Source organism: Phasianus colchicus, chromosome Z, assembly GCF_987193195.1.
Source record: "Phasianus colchicus chromosome Z, bPhaCol1.hap1.1, whole genome shotgun sequence".
NCBI lineage: Eukaryota > Metazoa > Chordata > Aves > Galliformes > Phasianidae > Phasianus > Phasianus colchicus.
Genome location: NC_143476.1, coordinates 5112733 through 5137558, shown reverse-complemented (window position 1 = coordinate 5137558; position 24826 = coordinate 5112733). Strand labels below are relative to the sequence as shown.

Below are 24826 nucleotides of genomic sequence, written 5' to 3'. Positions count from 1 at the left end.
AATTCAAGCTTGCAGTGCACTTCTATCTCCTTCTAGCATTCAATCCCCTGCCTAAATCTTCACCCCTGATCAAGAATCACTGTCGTAATTCAGCTTGTGAAAGTTTGACACTAACCCTTGTGTATCCTTTCTAGGTGAATCGAGCCCTTGCCAACCCATAAGATCCAGGGCAAGTAGCGAGGATGCTCTCTGTGCTTCCATCAGTGGAGAGCTCTTAGGAAGCACAAATTGCTGCAGTTCTAATAGCAGCCTTCCATCTAACAACATTAATGGAGAGAAGGAGCTCATCGAAGTCCATGCTCTCATTACACCTGGCTCTGCTGAAGTTCCTGACCTGAGCCTCCCAGACACCACAGTCACAAGTGTGGATTTTAACCCAGAGTCTCTGCAGTGCAGCCCATCTGAAGCACAGTGTGAGTGCCCCGACAGCAGCACCTCCATGCAGGAGCAGGTCAGCATCAGTGAAGAGGAGCAGAGCCTCTTGCAGGGGGACTTTCAATCAGGCCTCCAGTCCCAGGCACCGGACAGCAGCACTGAGAGCTCTGAGCCACTCTCTCCATGACAAGACAGGATGAGTCCCATCTTCACCGTGGACCTCTCACACCCTCCTGTCCTTTATATAATAATAAAAGCACACTCGTGCTCAACCAACGCCTTGACTGCCTCCAGAGTCTTCATTCACACGGACTGGGATGAATGCAGCACACAGCAAGGCACCCCAGCTTGCAATGCTGTGGCTGTGGGGTGCGTGCAGCACAGCTCCGGGTTTGTTCCTGTTTTGTCTGGCTTTGGGATGTCTGCAGGGGGAGCTCTGCTACCATTTGGCATGGTAGCAAATAATCTCTCGCATCCTGGATGCTGCTCATGATACTCCCAAGCTTCCTGGCTGTGGCTTTGTGATGCTTTTCAGGGCCTTCTGATGCATTTTGATGCCTTGGATGTTGCTTAACACCTCCCTCCTCCCATCATGTCCTTTCCTGGCTCCCATCTACGAACTGGCCCTGCAGATCATCTCCAGACCTGTCATCAGCACACTGCGGCAGGAGAAGCTCCCCCTGGCCAACGTCAGGCAGTACTGCTTGGTCTGCAGCTCAGTGGCCATTTCCCTTTTAGGCGGCTCCTGCAGAAGAATCAAGCAGCAGAACCTTTTGCTCACCCTGCACCACACAAATGCTGCAAAAGCAGAAACAACCTGGGAATCTCTAGTTTGCAAGACTTCACAGACACTTATTGACTGTGTCTGATGGTTCCCTCCCATCCTTGATTTCCTTCTCCCCTTCTCCTCGTCTGATCCCACTGCTGAGCCATGATCAAGCTGCCCAGTGTGGCAGAGCATCATGCAGAGCCGTGCTGGCACCTCCTCCCCTTCCTCTCCTGCAGCTCAGCGTGCAACCTGAGCAAGTTTTTTTCTGAGAAAGTGACCAGCTCTTTTCCATCCCTTTGCCCCTACAAACAGTTGTCCAGAGGATCTCGTCCAACAATTCCTGGAACAGCCTGCAGCTGGCTCTCCTGAAGTTCAGGCTCCTGCCTTTGCTTCCTGCCAGGCCCGCATTCCTTGAGATCACCAACTCAAGGAGGGCATGGTCACTGCAGCCCTGACCGCCTCCTGTCGTAACCCCTGGTGTGCACCATGTCCAGCAATGCTTCCCTTCTGCTTGCTGTGCCCAACGCCTGCACCACAGAGTGATTCTCACTGCACTCCAGGAGTCTGTCAGATTGCTTGCAGCCAGCCATGCTGATTTCCCAGACTGACTGGAATCCCCCACCAGGATGAGAGTCAGTGAGTGCGATGCTTCTGCTGGCTGCAGTAAGCAGCTCCCACCAACAGGCTCTCTTTCCAGGCGGCTGTAGCAGACCCTCACCTCCAGAAGCCCTGCACTGCTGCAGTTCCTGATTTTACCCACAAGTTCACAACCTGCTCATGGCTCTTCTTAGTTCTTTGCACTCAACTTCTCATCATAGAGGGCAAATCCCTTGCCTTCCAGAATTCCATAGCATCAACTGTGTCTGCTAATGTCAGGATTTTTTTTCTTTCTTTTCTTTTTCCATTTTCTAGGTAGGAAAATGAATTTCTGAGCCAGGAGAAGCGGAAGTGAAACAGTCTTCCTGGCACTGCTCAGGTTGCAGGAGTTGCCAAGTGCTCCTCAGGTAATGTGTGCTGAAGAGCTGACCTTGGTGGCAGGGGCTGTGGCTGCATTTTGTGCCTGTCATGCGGGAATCCAAGAAAGCCTATTCAGAGCAGGAGCTGCAGAGCGAGATAAACATCACGAGAAGGTAAGGCTGAGAAGCAAGGACACCTCCAGAAAGAAGAGAAAAACTGAGTCAAGTGAGCTGCGTGACGGCCGTGTGATGCTGACCATGATTGGAGGAAGAGCGCATGGCTGGGAATGACTGATGGCTCTGGTTGGATGGGTGCCTGTGTGCACAGAGGTAAGGAGTGTTTGTGGGATGTTTTGCTGGCATCTAACGGCTGTAAGGGGAAGTCAAGAGAGAAAACTTGTGAATGCATAGAAGGGATGTTAAAATCTGGAACAGACTGTTTGGATCATTCACAGCTGAGTCCAGATTGCCACACTGCCAGAACCTGGGGCCTAGGATTTTCCTTTAAGAGTGCCAACTGCTTATTTTAAATGATAAAAAGTAACATTGAAAAAAGCTTCCCTCCTTGCATTAGAATAACGCATTGATATTTGATGTTTCTGTCTTTCCATTCCTTTAGCAGCCTGGGTGTTGATGCAGCTGCATGCATCTGCTGCCCTCCCCTTCTGTTTTGTGTAAAAGAACAGTAAAATATGCAATCAGTGTGAGATCTTTCTGAAGTATTTTACTTTATTTGCCCCGAGGCTGCAATGGCTGGGAAATGGCAGTGTCACCCAGGAGCCCACACGGCGACCTGATGTCTCATTGTTGGGGTCTATTGGAAACCACCACGATGACAAAAGAATGCCTGGGATTCCTCCGGCCCAAATGCCAAACCTTGCACTTGGCTGTGCTGAACCTCATGAGGTTCACCCAGGCCCACCTCTCAAGTCTGCTGAGCTCAAACAGATGTCATTTTTCTCGTGTCCTTCCATTCCGAGTCCATCTGTTCCCCAAAGCAAAAGAATTTGGAGGGAACCACCGACAGTTATGTGAGCGATTTCAGCGTCTATTTCTGATCATGGCAACCACTTCAGAGGTCACACTTAATTTACGGTGCCCGTTGTAATTCTGACCAAGGCTGCAGTTGCAGCTGACTTCCCAAGGCTGCAAGACGTGGTGGTGACACAGCCTTGTGCTTCTGCATTGGTGCTCATCCCACGTTTCCTTTCTCTGTCTCGCAGGTCAGCTCCTGCTGGAAGCAGATGGTATCCCAGTGTGAATGAAGGTCAGTGCAGGAGCAGCTGCTGATGGGAGGAAGGAAGTCCATGCTGAAGAGCTCTGAAGCATCTGCAGGTATGGTTCTGGAGGAGGCAGCAGTGATGTCGGAGGGCTCCCAGCAGGAAGCTGTCTCATCCAAATGCTTGCTGAGTGGTTGGAAGGGAGCTTTCTGCATGACAGCAGCACCAGCTGCTTGCTTCAAATGCTGCAAAGACAAGGATTAGCACGAGTTCCAGTATCTACAGTATCATCACGAATCACGATAGGATTACAATGTGTCCTCATACAAACGCAGCCCTTTCTCCCTGAGTCCAAAGGCTGTCCGGAAAGCATCTTTGAGGTCTCTCACACCAAACCACTGCTGTCCGTGTGGGATCTGACTCATTAGGGTATAGGGGTTAGGAACCACAGGCTGTCTTTTGAGAACGGGTTCAGTCATTTCCTTACATCTTGCACCAGCCGATACGTGCCGTCTGCCTTCCGTGCCGACAGGATTGGGGTGTTATAAGGCCACAGACAAGGTTCCAGAAGACCATCCTTAACCACTGTCTGTGTTACAGCTTTTAGACCCACTCTCCCTTCCAAGGCTATGGGATATTGTTGCTGTTTCACAGCTCCACTCCCTCCTTGGGCAGTTCTTTGTAAGGGAAAATTGTGAGTCCACCCCGATTTCCTTCCCCTGCCCACACCTTTGGATTCATTTCTTCTCATCACCAGCTGTTAACACATTCATTGACACCTGATATCTGTTTCACAGACTTGCAGCTGTAATCCTCATTTACCTGTTAAATCTCTCCCCCATAAATCGGTCCCTGCTTCAGGCACACAGAACAATTGCCCTGCAACTATTTTATCTTTCCATTTTAGTTCTGTGGTCTCCAAGAGTGGAGCTGTCATTTCTGATCCCTCAGCCCCAGTTATGCACAACAGCCATATCCAGATACACGTCTGGTACCTCTGAACTAGCTAATGCTGTAGGATGGAATGTTGTTTCTGCACTGGCTATCAAATGTGGGATTGCTCTGAAGCAGTACAGCACCATGTGTTTAGTAATTTGCCCTTAGAAACAGTTTGAAAAAGTAGAAAGACTTTATTAGTATTAGTAAAAAGAAGTTATTTCATAACATATTTTAGAAATACAGTTGTTCAATCATGTGATCAATTCTCACTTACAGAACTGTAATAGTTACAAATTGCATGGGTATAGTATTAAGGACCAGAAAGCATGTTGTAAGGCCATTCTGTTTGGATAGGAGAAGCTCAGCAAAAGAAAAACAGACTCCAAAGAAGCCAGGGCCTCCACACAAGGCCGAAGTGACACTCTGTGGGCAGGTTGGGATGCAACAGGCAGGCATCAAGAGACTCCCCTCTGTCCTCCTTCCAAACTTTTCTCTCTTCAGGGATGAGCAGGTGTCCAGAAATAGTGGCCAAGTGTTGATAAGCAGCTGTCAGGCGTTCAATAATTAGCAGTATACCTGCTGAGCTAGCAACAATTGGTGTTTAGCCAGTCACACACACACACACAGAATGGCCCGGGTTGGAAGGGACCTGAAAGATCAGGAATCTCCAACTCCCTGCCACAGGCAGGGCCACCAACCTCTGTACCACTGCACATATGAACATTGCTGGACAGAAACAGCAGTGTGGGAAAAAACTGTATGCTGTGGATGCAAAGGGTGAATCAGAATGGCTTAACAGCTGTACCACAAGGAAAAGCAATCCCTTACCTGCTGTGACATGCTCATGGCAACACCAATGCAGATGCCAGCAGGTGATGACCACAAGGACAGCCAGCCTGGACTTATTTTCATTACATATCTTTGTCCTGATGTCCTTCTAGAAGCTGGAACATTTGTCCATCTCAGCAGAAGAGGGCAGGAGAGTTCCAAGGTGAGGGCACACTCTCCCCTGTTTATCTGGCACTCAAAGAGAAAGAGAAAATGAAAACCAGATGTGTTTCCATGCCCATGGCAATCACCAGCCTTTCCATCCTTACAGCCATTCCTGACATCAGCAGAAAAGGAAACAACATCCCACTCACCTTTGCCATGTCTGGCAGAGGTTGCAGCTCTTTCTATTGCATCCCTCTAGCTGTCAAGTCAAGAGCTCCTGTGTCACACAAGGAAAAGCAATCTTTTACCTGCCGTGCCATGCTCATGGCAGCAGCAATGCAGATGCCAGCAGCTGATGCCCACAAGGACAGCCAGCCTGGACTTATTTTCATTTCATATCTTTGTCCTGATGTCCTTCTAGAAGCTTGGAAATTTCTCCCTCTGAGCAGCAGAGGGCAGGAGAGTTCCAAGGTGAGGGCACACTCTCCCCTGTTTATCTGGCACTCAAAGAGAAAGAGAAAATGAAAACCAGATGTGTTTCCCTGCCCAGGGCAAACACCAGCCTTTCCATCCTTACAGTCCTTCCTGACATCAGCAGCAATGGAAACAACATCCCACTCACCTTTGCCATGTCTGGCAGAGGTTGCAGCTCTTTCTATTGCATCCCTCTAGCTTTCAAGTCAAGAGCTCCTGTGTCACACAAGGAAAAGCAATCTTTTACCTGCTGTGCCATGCTCATGGCAGCAGCAATGCAGATGCCAGCAGCTGATGCCCACAAGGACAGCCAGCCTGGACTTATTTTCATTACATATCTTTGTCCTGATGTCCTTCCAGAAGCTCGGACATTTCACCATGTCAGCAGAAGAGGGTAGGTGCGTTCCAAGTTGCAGGCATACTCTCCTCTTTTTCTGGCACACACAGAGAATATGTAAACCAGATGTGTTTCCCTGCCCATGGCAAACACCAGCCTTTCCATCCTTACAGTCCTTCCTAACATCAGCACTAATATATACAACATCCCACTCACCTTTGCCATGGCTGGCAGAGGTTGCAGCTCTTTCTATTGCATCCCTCTAGCTTTCAAGTCAAGAGCTCCTGTGTCACACAAGGAAAAGCAATCTTTTACCTGCTTTGCCATGCTCATGGCAGAACCAATGCAGTTGCCAGCAGCTGATGCCCACAAGGACAGCCAGCCTGGACTTATTTTCATTACATATCTTTGTCCTGATGTCCTTCTACAAGCTGGAACATTTCTCCCTCTGAGCAGCAGAGGGCAGGAGAGTTCCAAGGTGTGGGCACACTCTCCCCAGTTTATCTGGCATTCAAAGAAAAAGAGAAAATGAAAACCAGATGTGTTTCCCTGCCCATGGCAAACACCAGCCTTTCCATCCTTACAGTCCTTCCTGACATCAGCAGCAACTGAAACAACATCCCACTCACCTTTGCCATGTCTGGCAGAGGTTGCAGCTCTTTCTATTGCATCCCTCTAGCTGTCAAGTCAAGAGCTCCTGTGTCACAGAAGGAAAAGCAATCTTTTACCTGCTGTGCCATGCTCATGGCAGCAGCAATGCAGATGTCAGCAGCTGATGCCCACAAGGACAGCCAGCCTGGACTTAATTTCATTACATATCTCTGTCCTGATGTCCTTCTAGAAGCTGGAACATTTCTCCATCTCAGCAGCAGAGGGCAGGAGGGGACCAAGGTGAGGGCACACTCTCCTCTTTTTCTGGCACACAAAGAGAAAGAGAAGATGAAAACCAGATGTGTTTCCCTGCCCATGGCAAACACCAGCCTTTCCATCCTTACAGTCCTTCCTGAAATCAGCAGCAATGGAAAAAAAAACCAACTCACCTTTGCCATGTCTGGCAGAGGTTGCAGCTCTTTCTATTGCATCCCTCTAGCTGTCAAGTCAAGAGCTCCTTTGTCACACAAGGAAAAGCAAACTTTTACCTGCTGTGCCATGCTCATGGCAGCAGCAATGCAGATGCCAGCAGCTGATGCCCACAAGGACAGCCAGCCTGGACTTATTTTCATTACATATCTTTGTCCTGATGTCCTTCTAGAAGCTGGAACATTTCTCCATCTCAGCAGCAGAGGGCAGGAGAGTTCCAAGGTGAGGGCACACTCTCCTCTTTTTCTGGCACACAAAGAGAAAGAGAAGATGAAAACCAGATGTGTTTCCCTGCCCATGGCAAACACCAGCCTTTCCATCCTTACAGTCCTTCCTGAAATCAGCAGCAATGGAAACAACATCCAACTCACCTTTGCCATGTCTGGCAGAGGTTGCAGCTCTTTCTATTGCATCCCTCTAGCTGTCAAGTCAAGAGCTCATGTGTCACACAAGGAAAAGCAATCTTTTACCTGCTGTGCCATGCTCATGGCAGCAGTAATGCAGATGCCAGGAGCTGATGCCCACAAGAACAGCCAGCCTGGACTTATTTTCATGACATATCTTTATCGTGATATCCTTCTAGAAGCTGGAACATTTCTCCATCTCAGCAGAAGAGGGCAGGAGGGGTCCAAGGTGAGGGCACACTCTCCTCTTTTTCTGGCACACAAACAGAAAGAGAAGATGAAAACCAGATGTGTTTCCCTGCCCATGGCAAACACCAGCCTTTCCATCCTTACAGTCCTTCCTGACATCAGCAGCACTAATATATACAACATCCCACTCACCTTTGCCATGTCTGGCAGAGGTTGCAGCTCTTTCTATTGCATCCCTCTAGCTGTCAAGTCAAGAGCTCCTGTGTCACACAAGGAAAAGCAATCTTTTACCTGCTGTGCCATGCTCATGGCAACACCAATGCAGATGTCAGCAGCTGATGCCCACAAGGACAGCCAGCCTGGACTTATTTTCATTACATATCTTTGTCCTGATGTCCTTCTAGAAGCAGGAACATTTCTCCATCTGAGCAGAAGAGGGCAGGAGGGGTCCAAGGTGAGGGCACACTCTCCCCTGTTCATCTGGCACACAAAGAGAAAGAGAAGATGAAAACCAGATGTGTTTCCCTGCGCATGGCAAACACCAGCCTTTCCATCCTTACAGTCCTTCCTGCCATCAGCTGGAATTGAAACAACATCCCCCACATCTCTTTTTTGTACTTATTCATGCATGAATAATAATAATGAGAATTTTTCTGTAAATCTTATTTCTGCTTGGAAACTATCAGATAACCGGAGCTTTTTTCTCTAAACAATCCAGGAAATTTGCATTGCTTATCTATGTACGCAAAATGTTTTTGCCATTCATCTCAAATATCAATTCATCTGGCCAAAGAATATAGAAAAAGTATTTACAGACATTTTTGGACATAGTTTACTTCTGGTCATGTGGGAAAGAATCCCTAAGCTGCAATCATGAAATTCTTTTATCACTTTCTCTGATTTAACCAGTGTTACTAAAAGGGAAATAAGACACAGGCTTTTGATAGCAGCTGCCAATTTAAGAACGATAATAAGTTTTATTATTCTTGGCTAAGATCAAAGTCCCGCATTTCAGGATTATCTCCAGCTCATCAAGTATAATTAACAGTTTTGGATAGCCACATTATTCTATAGCAATATTGTCTTCCTGCAAGGAATTTCATTGTTTTGACACGTGCCACAGGTTGTTAATAGATTGCCTGATTACCATTTATTTTTTTTATTGGCTTATGATGACTGCAGAAAATTATACAGCAGCATTATAAAAACTTTAAATCCTATCCCATGTATCTGCATTCATACGAAAATAATATTGGAAAGCATTGCTGAAACTAAGATTACAAAATAAAGCAGAGGACAATTTCAGTGAAAGCCTGCAGGTTTCACAGCTCTGCCCATTTCAAACCCCTGAAGACATCCACGGGTTTCCTGCTGTGGGACACAGGCACTCACCTGCAGCTCAGCACTGCCTGCTCATGCCTGCGCACACCTTCAGGCTGGAACCAAGGAAATCCTCAGCAAAGACATCAGTACACTTTTGTTATGATGACTTTCCTAAAGAAGCATCAAATATTTCTTCACGAGAAATACTGCAAGTCCCTTTGACACTAGCCCTTATTTTAAATGTTTAGATTTGTGCTTCATTCAGGCGTGCTGTCACTCCCAAAAAGATTTTTATTCTTTTGCTTTTCATTCTGAGAACACAGTGATTTCTGCCTTGTTTACTGACTGTAGGCACAGCAATACTCCTGCACCTTCAGGGAAACAGCAAATCCATCTCTTTCACACCCTACTTCTATCAAGCTCATTCACCTTACAAGGTATTTATTGCAAGCAGCTCTTCCAAAAATGGAGATTAACAGAACCTGCAACCCAGGACACCTCAGTAAGCCAGTACTTTTCATCTCCTGAAGGTGTAGGTAGACACAGAGCTGGAACATCTTTTCCAGAGCTGTGTGATGCTATCTCATCTGTGTTCCTTTACTGTTGACTCAGTGTCACTTCTTATCTAACCTGGTTGCATCCCAGGATTTCTGGTGCCAAAAATAAACTGACAGCTTTCATCACTAGTTAAAAGGAAACTGCAATAGGAAAAGCAATTTTTCTGATTTCTCTGTTGATCAGAGATGCTTCGTGCAAGCCTGATGCGGTAGAAACAATATCAGCTTTAGAATGACAGTCATTAGAGCAGAATCCTTTCACTGATGAAATCCCACAGTCCTGATTCATACAACACTGACACTGGAGGACACAGTAGTTTAGATGAGAGCGCATTAAAAATGACTAAGTTAAGGTCTCAGAAATAGCAAAGAGTGACAAGTATGAAAAAAAAGAAGTTGCAGAAACTGCTTCCGTTTGGCACTCTGGCATAAAGTATGACAACACACAACCTGCCTGTGCAGTTCCAGAAGCAGAAGAAAGCCGTAACCAAGACTTGTTCTCATCTGCTCTGAAAGTCCACTGGGACAAGGCCACTTTTCTCTGACGTGCTTCCAGAAGTATCACTTCTGAGCACTGTGCCAGGGAGTTACAAGATACTGTTTGTGTGTACAGAGGAGAAAAAGACGTCTGTCTGGAAACAGACTTGGTGAAGGAGAAGCAGCATTTCCAGAGTACTTCAGAAAGAACTGAGCACTGCCCCAAGAGCTTCAGAGCGGCAGGCTGTCACAGTGTGCCAACCAGCTCAGCTGTGAGTTGGCACTGAAGCTGCACCACAGGGAGAACAAAGCCCCCTGTGCACCCTTGGAGAGCCAAGGGTTGGAGATTCATGAACCTTGAGCTCCTTTCCAACCCGGGCCATGCTGTGATTCTGGGATTCTCACCTTTGCCTCATCTGGCAGAGGGAGGCAGCTCTTTCTATGGTCTCCCTATGGCTGTCAGGTCACCAGGGCCAGTGTCACACAGGGAACTGCAAACACTGTGTGTGCTGTGCCCTGCCCATGGCAGCACAGAGGCAGCTGCCAGCAGCTGATGCCCACAAGGACAGCCAGCCTGGACTTCCTTTGATTCCTTCCCTTTGGATCAGCGTCCTTCAGGAAGGCGGAACATCTCTCCAGCTGAGCAGCAGAGGACAGCAGGGCTTCGTTGTCTGGGCATGTTCTCTTCTGGCCCTCTGGCCCTCACAGACACAGGAGGAGGACACAGAGGCTGCTGTCACACAGCCAGCCCTGCCTCTCAGGTCAGCTCTCAGGCCATCCTCTCTCCCCTCAGCAGCAGCTCACTGTTCTGCACTCCTCTGGCCTGGGCTGGCAGAGGTGTGCAGCAGTTCTGCTGATCTCCCAGTGCTGGCCATGTCTGCAGTGCCTGTGTGAAAGACACAGGAAGCTGCCAGCATTGCACTGCTCTGCTGTGCCCCTGCCATCACCGAGTTTGCTGTCAGCAGCTGCTGCTACACGTCCATTCAGGCACAGGCCTTTCCTTCCTGGCCCTCTTTCCCCCCCTCTCTCCTCTGCTCTCTCTCGTGCTCCCCTTTGGCCTGGGCTGGCTGAGCAGTGCAGGCCTTGTTGTTGCTCCCTGGGCCAACTACGTCACGGTTCCCCGTGACTCTGCCAGCTGCTCTGACACAGCGACTGCGTCCTCAGTGTGGATTCCAGAATGCGACAGACGTCCAGAGAAGACTTCCAGGGCTGATTGGAACATGCTGCCATCAAGAACTGCCATGGCTCAGGCCCCCTGGGAATCTGCTCACAGCGAAAGCTGCTGTCACTCTGTGTGGGCACAGCCTTGTCTGTGTAGGCCTGCTCACACTGCAGCCCCTGTCTGCACCAGAACCGTGCCGATCCACCTTCTCTTGGCCTCCTTGCCTGCATGGAAAAGGGCAGCTTGGGCTGAAGTCCCTCAACTTTCAGATGGCCGAGTGAAGTCTCTGAGCCCTGGTGACCCACGCAGCTCTTCAGCCTGCTGACCTGCTCTGCTGGGGCTGTCTTAAAAGGCAGAGGGCACGTTATCCTCATGTCCCCACATCCATCCCTCTTAGCATACTGTAGGCCAGTTCCTAAAAGGACACCTGCACAATCTCTCTGAATGTTAATCAACATGTAGTTAGTTTTCAGTGGTGATTAGCTATGTGTTTAGTCAGAGGTGCAATGGTTCTAATGGTGAGAGAAAGACATTCCCAGTTGTCATCAGGTGGAACACACTTCAGACTGGAATCCTCAAGCAGACTGCAGTCAAGCTTTCTTTATTACTCGTTGTTGTTATCAATTCAGATGCATCTCTTAATTCCTGCTTGAATGAACATTCTGTAATAATCTGCTGAGACAGTGCAAGGCTTGACAATGAGACCATAGTTTATGAAAGCAGCACTTTTTACTTCCTTTACAAGTTCTTATCTGAATGCTAAATGCAACATCAATTCACTTCTCACTGGGTTGAACGTTTTAAATATTTGGTAAATATAAGGTTCTAAATCTGACATTTAATATGAAAATATTAAAATTCCTTGTAAGTACTTTTTTGTTAGAATGCCAGATGCTAAAGGGATGAAGTGGCACAAGAAAGCAAAATGTCTCTGCTGATGGCAGGAAGGACTGTAAGGATGGAAAGGCTGGTGTTTGCCATGGGCAGGGAAACACATCTGGTTTTCTTGTTCCCTTTGTCTTTGAGTGCCAGAAAAATAGAGGAGAGCGTGCCCTCACCTTGGACCCCTCCTGCCCTCTGCTGCTGAGATGGAGAAATGTCCCACCTCCTGCAAGGACATCAGGACAAAGGTAAGTATTGGAAATAAGTCCAGGCTGGCTGTACTTGTGGGTATCTGTTGCTGGAAAATTTAATGGCATTAAACTGCCTAGATAATGACAGAATGAGGGTGACAATAGAATGGTACGTAATCACAGTACAATGAAAAAAGTATGCAGGGTGCAGGAAGGGAGGTGTGGACATTCTGAGTTGCAACTCTTTATTTGCTCCAGAAAGCTCTATCAGAATGGAAGACTGAAGGAAATACTTTGAGTGTTTTTTTAATGTGACTGGATGAAAGATGCATGTGGCAAATTGAATAACTGAGTGGTAAAGGGACATAGATACCTCACTGTTTCATGGAACCTTTCAATTAAGCATCTGAGCACTGTGTACAGGACTTGGGAATATAAGTATTAGAGGATCATGGAATATCTGTATTTGGAAGGGACCTCGAGGATCATGTATTCCACCTCCTGGTTCCACACCGGACCTCCTATGGGTCAAGCCCTGTGTCTGAGAGCATTGTGCAAATGCTCTTTGGCCTTTGTCAGCTCAGTGCCAAACCACTGCCCTGGGGAGCCAGTGCCAAATTCCATGTATCTACTTCATCCTACAGAATGATGCCAAGAACAGTTATAGAGATGGACTTACAAACAAAATTCTTGTCTTGAATTAATGGTACACTCACCATTTCAAAAAAAAAGAAAAAAAAAAATCAAAGCCACATTCTTACTCTGGCATTTTACAGTATTGTCAGATTTTTGTAATTCTGTTGTGTCAGATCAAGGTTCTCTCATCGTGAAATAATGACCATGTTCTCTTTTCAGATCTAAACATACAAATGCTAAAGGCAGCAGTGCTGTTCAAGAGTACATTACCAGCTCAAACACTGCTTTGGCTATAAAACTGAAGGTAGTAAGGAATTTTATCAAGGAGTTAGAATAAAACATGTAAGTGTAGATTTAAAAGCAACCTGTATTGTTACTTAGAGTTTGATATAGTGTAATCCAATGCACAGTACTTGTAACGTGTGTTTTACAAAATGCTTTGCAATGTAGGCATCTATTAAGATAAATGCTGCAAGTTCTAATATGTCCATGACCTTTTCAAACTGTTCCTTACTCCTACACATCACTACGAGTAGTTCTTCTGTCAGGAAGGATCACCTGAGTAATTAACCTGTGACCTTAAGTTTGGAATTAAATGCATACAGTGGAAGTAAGAGCTGTGGGTTATTTTGCTCTTTCAGTGTTGAACAGCCGAGGTGTTTTGTTTTGGAGGGTGGATGGTGATGGGACAAGTGGGGAATGGCTTTAAACTGAGACGGGGGTTGTTGAGGTTTAGGTTGGATGTGAGGAGGAAGTTTTTCAGCCAGAGGGTGGTGAGGCACTGGAACAGGTTGCCCAGGGAGGCTGTGGATGCCCCATCCCTGCAGGCATCCAAGGCCAGGCTGGATGTGGCTCTGGGCAGCCTGGGCTGCTGGTGGGCAGGTTAGAAAGCCCACAGGACTTTATTGCAGCCCTGGGTGCAGGGGGATCACTGCTCCTAGCATGCACACAGAAGAGCTGGAGCACACAGGTGATGTACATTCCACTTGTGAACATTCCTGCAATTGCAGAGAGCGTGCGCCTGTTCCAATCACTGCTGCACAGATTAAAAACTGATTGCAGATGAGCTGTTTTGGTATGGGGTTCTTGCCAACGGTCTGCAGTGGCTGTGTGATTCCTCGGGGAGTTGCTCTCCAGCCCAAAGGTCATGTCCTAAGTCGACCAGATCCCGTTTGTGTCCAGAAATGGCTGACAACAGATCAGCTGCTGGTCAAGTTTCTAACATCACACTGGCCTTGCTCCAGTGTCTGTGTCATCAGCCCCAGCACATACGGTGCACCTCTTCAAGGCTTTGGAACACTGAGACTCTGCACTTGGGCTCCAGACATCCTGCTGCACCAAGAGGTTATTCTAGCTTTGGTATCTTGCAACTTTGTATATAACTACATCACTGTAATCATAAATGTCTAGGAGCATGGAGATGGAGAAATTAATCTTCCTGTAATTCTCTGTACTGCAGCCCCGTGGTTGTCAACACCTAATGCAATATTGAAATTTCAGTTGAGAAATTGAAAGCTGTCCCTAACAAAAAAACATCTGCATTTGTTATTGAAATCACACTGAGGATCAATAAATCCAAATGCTTCTAGCATAACCACGATTATAGGCAGTGTTTAGACAAGCTCTTACAAGAAAACCATGAACACAAGGCTAAAGAGAGACTAAGTGATGCACTCTGCAGGAATACTCATGGAAGTCTTCACAGTGCAGGAGTCTGATCTGATTACAGATGCTGTGCTTTAAGTACCCCTTATCATATCTTTTTTTTCACTGTTGTGCAGGGGTTGGACTCAGTGATCTCTGGAGGCTGGAGATGCTGTTTGCTAATGGAAGATGGCAGATGGAGAGAGGAAAAGCAAGTGAAAGGCATGCTGTGCATAGCCACCACATGGCATCTGCAGCATTTCCCCCTGCACAAAGGAGGAGCAGCTCACAAGCTTGGCCTGGGCCAGGGAAGGGAGCAGACAAACATCTGGACCGACCCCAAACGAGCTGGTTCTGCAGGTTGGGTGTCTTCTGCTGCTTGTCTCACATCCTGCTGCTCAGCGGTAGATTTGTTCCTGCTCAGTGCTAACAGGAAACTCACACAGCATTTCTGTTTCAGCTGTGCCAACGCTTTGATCTCTTGCTGCTTGGATGGGGCGTTTGAAGAATGATGCCTGTGCTGATGTCCAGCCAGGCTTTGGGGATGAGTCTCCACACCAGGGTCCGTCTGACAGGACTGAGGGTTGGGGATCCAGCCAGGTCGAGTCCAGCGTGCTTTGCTCTTGTTCTTAGTGCTTGTTTTTGCTCAGGAGGGCAGGAGGTGAACCTCGTGAACCAATGCCTGCAGACTGGGTTTGCAGAGAAAGAGGTCCTGCAGGCCTTGTGTGACAGCCACGGAGCTGCAGCGAGGCTGCATCAGTGTAAAACACCAGAGATCCACAGAGGTGTGAAGGGGAGCTGTGGGCTGCAGTCACGCAGGAAGGGATGTGCATGCTCGGGGTTTGGTTGTTGTGTGTGTGTTAAGTGACTGTGATACCACTGCTGGGTCAGTGTGAGTGTACGGAACAAGTGTGACAGCCTTTTTGATGGAGCCCTGTGAAAGGAGTCCTATGGACTTGAGATCCAACTGTCAGCCTGTGGGCATCATCCAGGAGTTGGGGTAGGGGATGAGGCAAGGGAAGTTGGGCTGAGAAAGGGATAAAGCAGTCTGGCAGCAGTTCTGTGTTTCTCCCATCTCCTGCTTTATTTCCCTACAGGTGAAATAGATGGGTGCTGCAACATGCCCTTGAATGTAACAAAACCCACTCTAGTGTGGATTTGACATGGGCCCAGCACTGCAAGGTATGCTGCTGGGAGGAAGCGTCCATCTGGCTGAGGGCAGGAAGGCCCTCCAGAGGGATGCACTGAGGCCAGTTGTGCGAGGCTCAACAAGAGCAAGCGCCAGGTCCTGCGCTTTGGTCATGACGACCCCGTGCCAGCTTCTCCAGGATTTGGCTGGGGTAGAATTCCAAGCAGCCCCTGATTCCAGAACGTTGGGCTGGGCTGTTGGAATCTTCTGCCCTCGTGACTGGTCTTGCCTCCCCACCCTGTCCGTCGTGGTGGAGCAGCCTGGTGGCCCTCAGTGATGTCATAAGGGCTAGAATGAGGGGAGGAGCAGTGCGTGCTGCGTCCCTTCATTGGAGCGCTGGAGCTCTGACTGAGCAGCTCGCTTGTTGCACTTGTGCACCGACTGCGTCCCTTTGTCTTCACACCGTCCTGTGCAGCACCTTGTAGGTAAGCTGAGACAGTGTGGGAGAGACGGGGGGACAGTGAGTGCTGAGAACTGCTGGCTGGCGGAGCTCATAGGATCACATTATCTCCATCAGCAGAGGGGTGGCCATGAGGGACAGGGAGGTGATCGTCCCCCCCGCTCTGCTCTTGTGAGGCCCCAGCTGCAGTACAGTGTCCAGAAAGACAGGGAGCTGCTGGAGAGGGTCCAGAGGCGAGCCACAGAGATGATCAGGGGACTGGAGCACCTCCCCTGCAAAGACAGGCTGAGGGAGCTGGGCTTGTTCAGCCTGGAGAAATGAAGGCTGTGGGGTGACCTCATGGCAGCCTTCAGTACCTAAAGGGAGCCTAAAAAGAGGAGGGAACTAACTCTTTGAAAGGGTAGATAACAGCAGGATAAGGGGAAATGGTTTTAAGTTGAAAACTTAAGTTTTTAAGTTGAGGGAGGGCAGATTTTGGTTTTTCCCTCGTAATCTTTGCTAAACCATGGAAGCAAACTGACCTGCTCTTTCTCTCTCCTCTCTCCACCCTCTGCCTGCTACCCTGCTGCAGCTTTTGCTCGTGGAAGATCAGAGCAAAGTGACAAGGAACGGCTGCGGATTCGTGAGATTTCTCTCCCTCGTTCTGATCTCTTGCCAGGTACCTGCCATGGTTTGTCCCCCCACATGCTTTAGCAGCCCGTGACGCCCCGTGTTTAGTAACACAGCCTCATCCAGCTTTGATGGGACGCTGGTCACGTGTGGGTTTTCTCCACGTGCTCTGCAGCTCAGCCCTCAGAAGGATGCTGTCTGTGGTGCTGTGACCAGCTGGTCTACAGGAAACCAATCCCTTAGGCAAAGAGTCCCAGCCCCAGCTTGTGCAGAGCTGCACAGCATCACCAGGGACACCAGCAGGCGTGCTTGGGCTGTGTGAGTGTGCCCGACAGCTGTAGGGAGCACAGCAGAGATGTGAACAGAGAAAATAAAAGTGTGTTTCTTTTCAGTTCCAGCTTGTCACACCTACGCTGATGGCTGTGGCGTGCAGCGAGATCAGCTGTGGGCCTGACCTGGCATGGACAGAGGTAGAGTATGAAGCTCTGATTGGTCTTTGTTCCCTGACTGCAGCCAGCAGAGTGAGCCGCAGATGTGCTCTCCTGCTTTCCAAGAGAGCTCCTCTGTGGCAAGACAGTAGTGCAAGCGTGGCAAGTTTATAAAAGTACCAGAGCCATCTCGGGTGTTGTGTTTGTCCTCTACTGACTTTTCCCTTGAAATGGCTGCAGAAACAACAATCATTCTCTGCTCTGTTTGGCCTCGCTGTTGGTTGGACTGCTCAAGAGAGCTGCTTGGTGCTTGCAGTGGCACTGTTTGCACCTTGTAACTGCAGCCGTAGCTTTGGTTTCCCTCTTCACGGTCTCCTAGCATCTGAAACAGTCAGCCTTCCTGCACAAAGAGCGCAGGAAAGGAGGGGGCAAAATGGACAAGGCCACCTGTCTGCGTCAGTGCCATTGCTGATTAGTCTGGGTGGGGAGAGATGCAACCTTGCATTGCCTGGCGTGTGCCTGCTGCACACCAGGGAGAGAAACAGCCGTTATTAGACTTGCAGTTCCTTCTGAAGTGCCCATGATAAGGACCGAGTGCATTTCCTGCAGCTTTCTCTGCAGATGTGCTCCTCACCTTGAAATCCTCGTTGGTTCCCAGCTCCTCACCGTGGCCTGTGCTCTCTGTTTCAGACTGAGAACAAGGGGAAGCCCCTGCTGGACCATGAGGTGGCACCTGTGAATGTTCCAGCTATTGCTGCTGCCCATGCTATTAAGAGATACGTTGCCCAGGCAGCGGATGAACTCTCCTTTGAGGTAAGCAGTTCAAGGCGTTCCTTGTTGCTCAATTTTACAATGGCAAATGTCTTCAGAGCTGCACTGGTGCAAGTGCTTTAATGCTCGGCGATGTTTGGCAGTGCAGAAGAATGCAGACATTTGAGCTGTGCTTTCCTCCCAGCTATGCTGAAGCTGGGATTGACGTTGCAATCTCTTGCAGGTGGGAGACATCGTGTGTGTCATCGACATGCCACCAAAGGAGCTGACCCCCTGGTGGAGAGGCAAGCTCGGCTTCCAGGTAGGCACAAGCTTCAGACTGGAGAGTGCAACTGCAGTAAAGGCAGGAATCTTAGCTTAGAGCTGCTCTGCATGCACAGGATGCCTAATGGACGTAAACAGTTTCCCTGTGTCGGTGTCAGGGGACCTTGCCGATGGCTGCAAATGTTGAAAAATTATTACCTTTATGCTGTGAACTATGGCCATTTTCTGCTGGATAGTCTTATGGAACGTCAGGCAAGCACGTTCCGAGGGAAATGTTATGTGGCTTTTGGTTTAACAGTTCAGACCTGAGAAGTGCTGCATGCAATAGTTGGCTTCTCTTCTTGTTACAGGTTGGATTTTTCCCAGGGGAGTGTGTGGAACTGATTAATAAGAACATTCCTGAGGCACTCATCAACTCAGTGCCAAAGCCAGGTACGGATGTTACATTTGATGGTGTGGGGAAGCAAAATGAAGTCTTTTTTGGGGTGCGTTCCATGTTTAGTACCTCCTTTATCCATCCCACATTGTCCTCTGGGTTGATGATTCTTCATGCACACCATGGGGCAGAGATTTGGCCCAATCCTCCTGGGTTTATGACTGGACTTGGGGAAACTATAGAATACTCATGGAATGGCTTGGGATGGAAAGGAACCTCAGGGATCATCATGCTCCAACCCTCCTGCCTCAGGATGGTCTCCCAGCCCCCACATTTAATGTGAGACTAGATTAGGCTGCCCAGGGCCCCATCCCACCTGGCCTTGGGCTCCTCCAGAGATGGGGAAAATCCCTTTTTGTATGTACTGGTTGGTAATGTTCTTCCCCTTCTGACGTGCTCTGTAGAATGTGCTGTGCTCGGCCTCGTCCAACGGAGCCAGACCTGAAATGACCTGGTTTCTTCCTTTTGTTGTGCAGTGCCCAAGAAACGCAGCAAGATCCTCACCTTCCTTCGTTCCTTGGTGAAGGCCCGCCCAAAGAAACCGACCGAGCGGGAGGTGGAGAAGGAAAGGGTGTTTGGCGGTGACCTGGGAGAGCATCTTCTCCACTCCGGTCGTGATGGTAAGGAGCTGCCCATTCCTGAGATCTTCCTCTGCTGGGCATCTAAAGAGGATGAAAGGGAGCTCATATCTAGCAGGGGGCAGGCTGATAGCCGTGGAGGCACGTGTAATGGGAGTTGATGGCTGAAGGATAAAGTGAGGCGGATGCTCCTAAGAGACAAGCACATCTGTATTTGCTTCAGCCAAGCCTGGCTGGGCTTAGTGGATGGGATGTGAAGCACAGCCTGCAGCACGATTGAATCAGGAGCTCCACTGACGGCTGGCACGTGTTCTTCAGTCCCCCAGGTCCTCCAGAGCTGCGCTGAGTTCATTGAGCAGCACGGCGTGGTGCAGGGGATATACCGCCTGTCCGGCGTCACGTCCAACATCCAGAGACTGCGGTAAGAGTGCTGCGACTGACACAGCCTGAGTGCATCTGGTGTGGCTTTGGGCTTGCCTTCCTCTCGCTCAACCGGGTTTGTGTCCCTCTCTCCAGGCAGGAATTTGAGTCGGAGCAGATTCCTGAGCTCACCGTCCGTGACATTCACAGCGTGAGCTCCCTCTGCAAGATGTACTTCAGGGAGCTCCCGAACCCTCTGCTCACCCACCAGCTGTACGGCAAGTTCTCGGTAAGCACAAGGCCACGTCTTTCATTTCCCTCTTCCTGGGCCTCTTGGCAGATGGCTGCAGCAGTGCCCCAGCTCGGAGGCCCTTTTGCTGTCAGCCCCACGAGGTTTACTCGCAGTGGTGTACTAGCCTGATTGGTGTCTCGCTCCCTTTCTGCACTACTCCAGGATGCTGTTGGTGCCGCTACAGAGGAGGAGCGGCTGCTCAGAATGCAGGACGTCATCCAGCAGCTGCCCGCTCCTCACTACAGGTCAGTGCTGCCCTCAGCCTGCTGAGCTCAGCCCTGCTGCATTGCAGAGGGCAACGATGTGGTTCCAGCCTTTGTCTTTCTGAATTGCAGCACGGCATGCTCGTTGGTGCTGAACGTTTGCCTCTCTTGTTTTCCAGGACACTGGAGTTCCTGATGAGACACTTGGCGTGTCTGGCTGGGAGCTCCAGTATAACAAACATGCATGCCAAGAACCTAGCCATTGTGTGGGCTCCAAACCTCTTAAGGTAAACTTCTGCTTCTGTTTCAACACAACGCTTCATCTGTTCTCCAGGGAAAAAAAAACAGTCCTCCCTTTTTCTACATCGAATGTGCTCTTCTCCTGTAAAATCTGTGGCTGACAGAAGAGCAGGAGCCTGGGCTGTTCTCCAACCCCACGGGCACAATGTCTAGGTGACAATTACTGCAGTCTTGTTGAGATGGGACTGACGTGTCCTTGATCATCCAGGGGAATTTCTGCAGTGGCATCACTGATTGCCCACTGCGGAATTCTCCAGAGCCTCAGCTGACAGCTTTTGGCTGCAACAATTCAGACTCGGGGAAACGGTCTTGGAGAAATGACTTCTAAAATCTGCCTTTTCTACAGATCACAGCAGAACGAGTCTGCCTGCGCCAGCGGAAGAGCTGCCTGCATGGAGCTGCAGACGCAGTCGGATGTGGTGGAATTCATCATCAACCACACAGACGTCCTCTTCGGCTCCAAATCCAGAGCAGACATTGCAGATGCAGCAGGTGAGTGTCTTCCTCCATTAGCTTGATCTTGACCTGACACCTTGATCAAATGCAGGCCTTCTCCAGGACCTCTGAGATACTCTTTTACCATCAAGGGGACAGCAGACCTCTGGGCTTCCATTAGGGTATGGCATCCTGTTGCTGGATGCTGAGAATGTCCAAGCCCAAACTTCACAAGGAGGAAACCGTCATTATTATGTTTGCACGCAGGAGAAGCTTGATGCAAGTGTGGCAGCGAAGCTTTCTCAGTTCCCTGCCCCCATTTCCTTGGGTTTTTCCTTGCCTATTTTGATACAGTAAGCTGCTCCTAGTTATAACCATGTCCTTTGCCATAAACTGACCTCTGCCCACATGATTATTTTGGGCTCCTCTTCTTCCAGTGGCTCGGATAAGCAAGCCTGAGAAAAGTACAGCACCTCCCCCAGAACTGTGGTGGCTGTGCTGCTGCTTTCTGATCCTCGCTCTTACCTGTGGTTTTCCCTGACAGGGCACAATTCTCTCCCAGGGCCCAAGTCTGTGGGGGTCTCTTCTGCTGCCACAAAGCTGCTCAGCCTGGAGGAGGCACAGGCACAGAGGCGAGGCCACAGCAGCTCTCCTGTTGTGACAGAGAGCAGCCGGGACATTGAAGTGGAAGAAAGCCCTGCAGCTGGGCAGGGCAAATTCCACACCGTCATTGACTTTCCATCTGACAGGTAAAGAGGACTTTCTTTTCCAGCACCTAGCATCATTGTTTGGGTGGGTTTTTGTGTTTTCCTGCAGAAACCAGGCAGTGCTAGGAACAAGCAACTGCTGCCAAGAGCTCAGTGCTGCTCTTCCCTCACCCTGCACCACGCACGACTCACAGCATTGGCTGTTTTCTCTCTCCAGACAAAATCCACCCAGCAAGACTGAGGAATCACCAGCTAGCAGTTGGTGTTGCTGCTTCAGCCTCAGAAAGCCATCCTCTGGGAGCAAACGCCAACTGCAGCGCAATGCCAGGCAGCCCTCAGAAACAGCAGTGGTAGTCCTGGCAGGTAAGGGTGCAAATGCAGCTTCCAAATCCCTGCTTTTCAGGAACATCGAATTCAAGCTTGCAGTGCACTTGTATCTCCTTCTGGCATTCCAGCCCCTGCCTAGCATCTTCAGTTCACCCCTGATCAAGAACCACTGTCGTAATTCAGCTTGTGAAAGTTTGACACTAACCCCTGTGTATCCTTTCTAGGTGAATCGAGCCCTTGCCAACCCACAAGATCCAGGGCAAGTAGCAACAATGCTCTCTGTGCTTCGATCAGTGGAGAGCTCTTAGGAAGCACAAATTGCTGCAGTTCCAACAGCAGCCTTCCATGTGACAACATTAATGGAGAGAAGGAGCTCATCGAAGTCCATGCTCTCATTACACCTGGCTCTGCTGAAGTTCCTGACCTGGGCCTGCAAGACACCACAGTCACCAGCCTGGATTGTAACCAGGAGTCTCTGCAGTGCAGCCCATCCCAAGAGCAGTGTGAGTGCCCCAACAGCAGCACCTCCATGCAGGAGCACGTCAGTGTCAGTGAGGAGGAGCAGAGCCTCTTGCAGGAGGACTTTCAATCAGGCCCCCAGTCCCAGGCACCGGACAGCAGCACTGAGAGCTCTGAGCCACTCTCTCCATGACAAGACATGATGAGTCCCATCTTCACCGTGGACCTCTCCCACCATCCTGTCTTTTATACAATAATAAAAGCACACTCGTGCTCAATCAATGCCTTGACTGCCTCCAGAGTCTTCATTCACACGGACTGGGATGAATGCAGCACACAGCAAGGCACCCCAGCTTGCAATGCTGTGGCTGTGGGGTGCGTGCAGCACAGCTCCGGGTTTGTTCCTGTTTTGTCTGGCTTTGGGATGTCTGCAGGGGGAGCTCTGCTACCATTTGGCATGGTAGCAAATAATCTCTCGCATCCTGGATGCTGCTCATGATACTCCCAAGCTTCCTGGCTGTGGCTTTGTGACGCTTTTCAGGGCTTTCTGATGCATTTCCATGCCTTGGCCGCTCCTTAACACCTCTCTCCTCCCATCATGTCCTTTCCTGGCTCCCACCTACGAGCTGGCCCTGCAGATCATCTCCAGACCTGTCATCAGCACACTGCGGCAGGAGAAGCTCCCCCTGGCCAACGTCAGGCAGTACTGCTTGGTCTGCAGCTCAGTGGCCATTTCCCTTTTAGGCGGCTCCTGCAGAAGAATCAAGCAGCAGAACCTTTTGCTCACCCTGCAGCACAAAGATGCTACGAAAGCAGAAACAACCTGGGAATCTCTGGGTCTGCAAGACTTCACAGACACTCACCGACTGTGTCTGATGGCTCCCTCCCAGCCTTGATTTCCTTCTCCCCTTCTCCTCGTCGGATCCCACTGCTGAGCCATGATCAAGCTGCCCAGTGTGGCAGAGCATCGTGCAGAGCCGTGCTGGCACCTCCTCCCCTTCCTCTCCTGCAACCTCACCCGCTTCTCTGACAGAACTGCTGATCCCACGCGTGCCATCGGGATGCTCTGGTACAGGATGTGCCCCTAACCCAAAGCTCTTTCCCACCCTCCCAAGAAAAAGTAAACAGGTTTCCTGCCTCCTCGGTTGATTTCATGAGGCAGGGATGGAGAGCTCTTCAGCTCTGAGCAAGTTTTTTTCTGAGAAAGTGACCAGCTCTTTTCCATCCCTTTGCCCCTACAAACAGTTGTCCAGAGGATCTCGTCCAAGAATTCCTGGAACAGCCTGCAGCTGGCTCTCCTGAAGTTCAGGCTCCTGCCTTTGCTTCCTGCCAGGCCCGCATTCCGTGAGATCACCAACTCAAGGAGGGCATGGTCACTGCAGCCCTGACCGCCTCCTGTCGTAACCCCTGGTGTGCACCATGTCCAGCAATGCTTCCCTTCTGCTTGCTGTGCCCAATGCCTGCACCACAGAGTGATTCTCACTGCACTCCAGGAGTCTGTCAGATTGCTTGCAGCCAGCCATGCTGATTTCCCAGACTGACTGGAATCCTCCATCAGGATGAGAGTCAGTGAGTGCGATGCTTCTGCTGGCTGCAGTAAGCAGCTCCCACCAACAGGCTCTCTTTCCAGGCGGCTGTAGCAGACCCTCACCTCCAGAAGCCCTGCACTGCTGCACTTCCTAATTTTACCCACAAGTTCACAACCTGCTCATGGCTCTTCTGAGTTCTTTGCAGTCAACTTCTCATCACAGGGGGCAAATCCCTTGCCTTCCAGAATTCCATAGTATCAATTGTGTCTGCTGAAGAGCTGACCTTGGTGGCAGGGGCTGTGGCTGCATTTTGTGCCTGTCATGCGGGAATCCAAGAAAGCCTATTCAGAGCAGGAGCTGCAGAGCGAGATAAACATCACGAGAAGGTAAGGCTGAGAAGCAAGGACACCTCCAGAAAGAAGAGAAAAACTGAGTCAAGTGAGCTGCGTGACGGCCGTGTGATGCTGACCATGATTGGAGGAAGAGCGCATGGCTGGGAATGACTGATGGCTCTGGTTGGATGGGTGCCTGTGTGCACAGAGGTAAGGAGTGTTTGTGGGATGTTTTGCTGGCATCTAACGGCTCTAAGGGGAAGTCAAGAGAGAAAACTTGTGAGTGCATAGAAGGGATGTTAAAATCTGGAACAGACTGTTTGGATCATTCACAGCTGAGTCCAGATTGCCACACAGCCAGAACCTGGGGCCTAGGATTTTCCTTTAAGAGTGCCAACTGCTTATTTTAAATGATAAAAAGTAACATTGAAAAAAGCTTCCCTCCTTGCATTCGAATAAGGCATTGATATTTGATGTTTCTGTCTTTCCATTCCTTTAGCAGCCTGGGTGTTGATGCAGCTGCATGCATCTGCTGCCCTCCCCTTCTGTTTTGTAAAATATGCAATCAGTGTGAGATCTTTCTGAAGTATTTTACTTTATTTGCCCCGAGGCTGCAATGGCTGGGAAATGGCAGTGTCACCCAGGAGCCCACACGGCGA

The 24826-nt window shown here is 49.6% G+C and overlaps 1 protein-coding gene across 1 annotated transcript; it reads left to right on the top strand.

The window, feature by feature from the left end:
- Window positions 1–17868: 17868 nt before the first annotated feature.
- Window positions 17869–20896, top strand: LOC149912289 (rho GTPase-activating protein 32-like). The gene is made up of 9 exons (XM_090130762.1): window positions 17869–17987; window positions 18169–18246; window positions 18560–18641; window positions 19122–19265; window positions 19542–19644; window positions 19740–19872; window positions 20038–20120; window positions 20258–20365; window positions 20725–20896. The coding sequence occupies exons 2-9, from the start codon at window positions 18196–18198 to the stop codon at window positions 20894–20896; spliced, it is 876 nt and encodes a 291-aa protein (XP_089986888.1). The 5' UTR covers window positions 17869–17987; window positions 18169–18195.
- The last annotated feature ends 3930 nt before the right edge of the window (window positions 20897–24826 follow it).